The sequence below is a fragment of the Sphaeroforma arctica genome (genome assembly GCF_001186125.1).
Source record: "Sphaeroforma arctica JP610 unplaced genomic scaffold supercont1.70, whole genome shotgun sequence".
NCBI classification, from domain to species: domain Eukaryota; class Ichthyosporea; order Ichthyophonida; genus Sphaeroforma; species Sphaeroforma arctica.
This window is the reverse complement of record NW_014040488.1, coordinates 108,951-110,140: the sequence shown is the minus strand read 5'-3', so window position 1 is coordinate 110,140 and position 1,190 is coordinate 108,951. Positions and strand designations below refer to the sequence as shown.

The window sequence follows — 1,190 nt, the reverse complement described above, 5'->3', positions numbered from 1 at the left end:
AGTTAGTAGTTAGTAGTTAGTAGTTAGTTAGTTAGTAGTAGTATAGTATATATATATATATATATATATATATATATATATATATATATATATACAACTGTATCCTAACACTATTGTGGATGGTATGTATCCACTGCATTTTTTATCCAACTTATCCAAACACATATTCCTCATAAAAGCAATATTTGGCATGCACATGCGTCAAGGCGCACATGCGTCAAGGAGCACTTGAGATCTTCGTGACAGAGTATTTGAATGAACAAACTACAAACGAGCACAAACGCCATCTAACAATAAAATCGGTACATATAAACACCAAACAATACAATCGGTACATATAAATACCAAACAATACAATCGTTAGATATAAACCCTAAACCTTTACTGCACTATGCTTACGTATCTCGTGGACCCGCTGCGCTACACAGATATACCATTCAAATATCCATACACAAACACAATAAAAGGAACATTACACAATAAATGTACACTGTCGTGGTGCACATTCATACCCATACACATAGATCAAGATCAGGAGTAGACAACATGAATAAACATGTTAAAGTCAACAATAGCCATGGTAGTACACCCACCCGTCAGAGGAAGAACACCCATGTTTACAGATGCGGTTACGCTGGCCAAGCACATTCCTGTTTGACTAGGCACACTCCTGCTGCGCCCGTGTTAACTTCCCTGTGTTAATTCACCTGCTAACACCCCTGTTAACACACTATTTACACCCCTGTTGACCCCCCTGTCAACACCCCTGTCAACACGCCTACTAACACCCCTGTTAACATCCCTACAAACACCCCTATTAACACCCCTGTTAACACACCTGATAACACGCCTACCAACACCCCTGTTAACACCCTTATTAACACCCCTGTTAACACCCCTATAAACACCTCTGTTAACACCCCTATAAACACCCTGTTGACCCCCGTGTTGGCGCTCACCTGCCAGTCGTCCACCACCCAGTCGGCTTTCCACTTCCACCCCATGGGAATCTTAAAGTCGTCGCTGGAGGGCACGGGCTCTCCTTCGGCATTGCTCCACTCGCCTCGTTTGTCCACATACGGAATCAACCAGTTCACAGAGAACCCGCCCACAAGACCAGACCTACACAACCAATGCACAACGCAGGCCGTCACTCAACTGTGTCTGTGCACTCTGCGTGCATGGCGTTT

At 43.4% G+C, this 1,190-nt stretch overlaps 1 protein-coding gene across 1 annotated transcript in view; it reads right to left on the bottom strand.

Annotated features, from left to right (window-relative positions):
• Positions 1-1,190, bottom strand: part of SARC_01710 (hypothetical protein) — an 11,003-nt gene that overhangs the window by 1,060 nt on the left and 8,753 nt on the right. Inside the window, exon 8 of the mRNA XM_014304568.1 lies at positions 960-1,122. Within this exon, the coding sequence (XP_014160043.1) occupies positions 960-1,122 (163 nt within the window). The remainder of the gene's footprint in view (positions 1-959; positions 1,123-1,190) is intronic.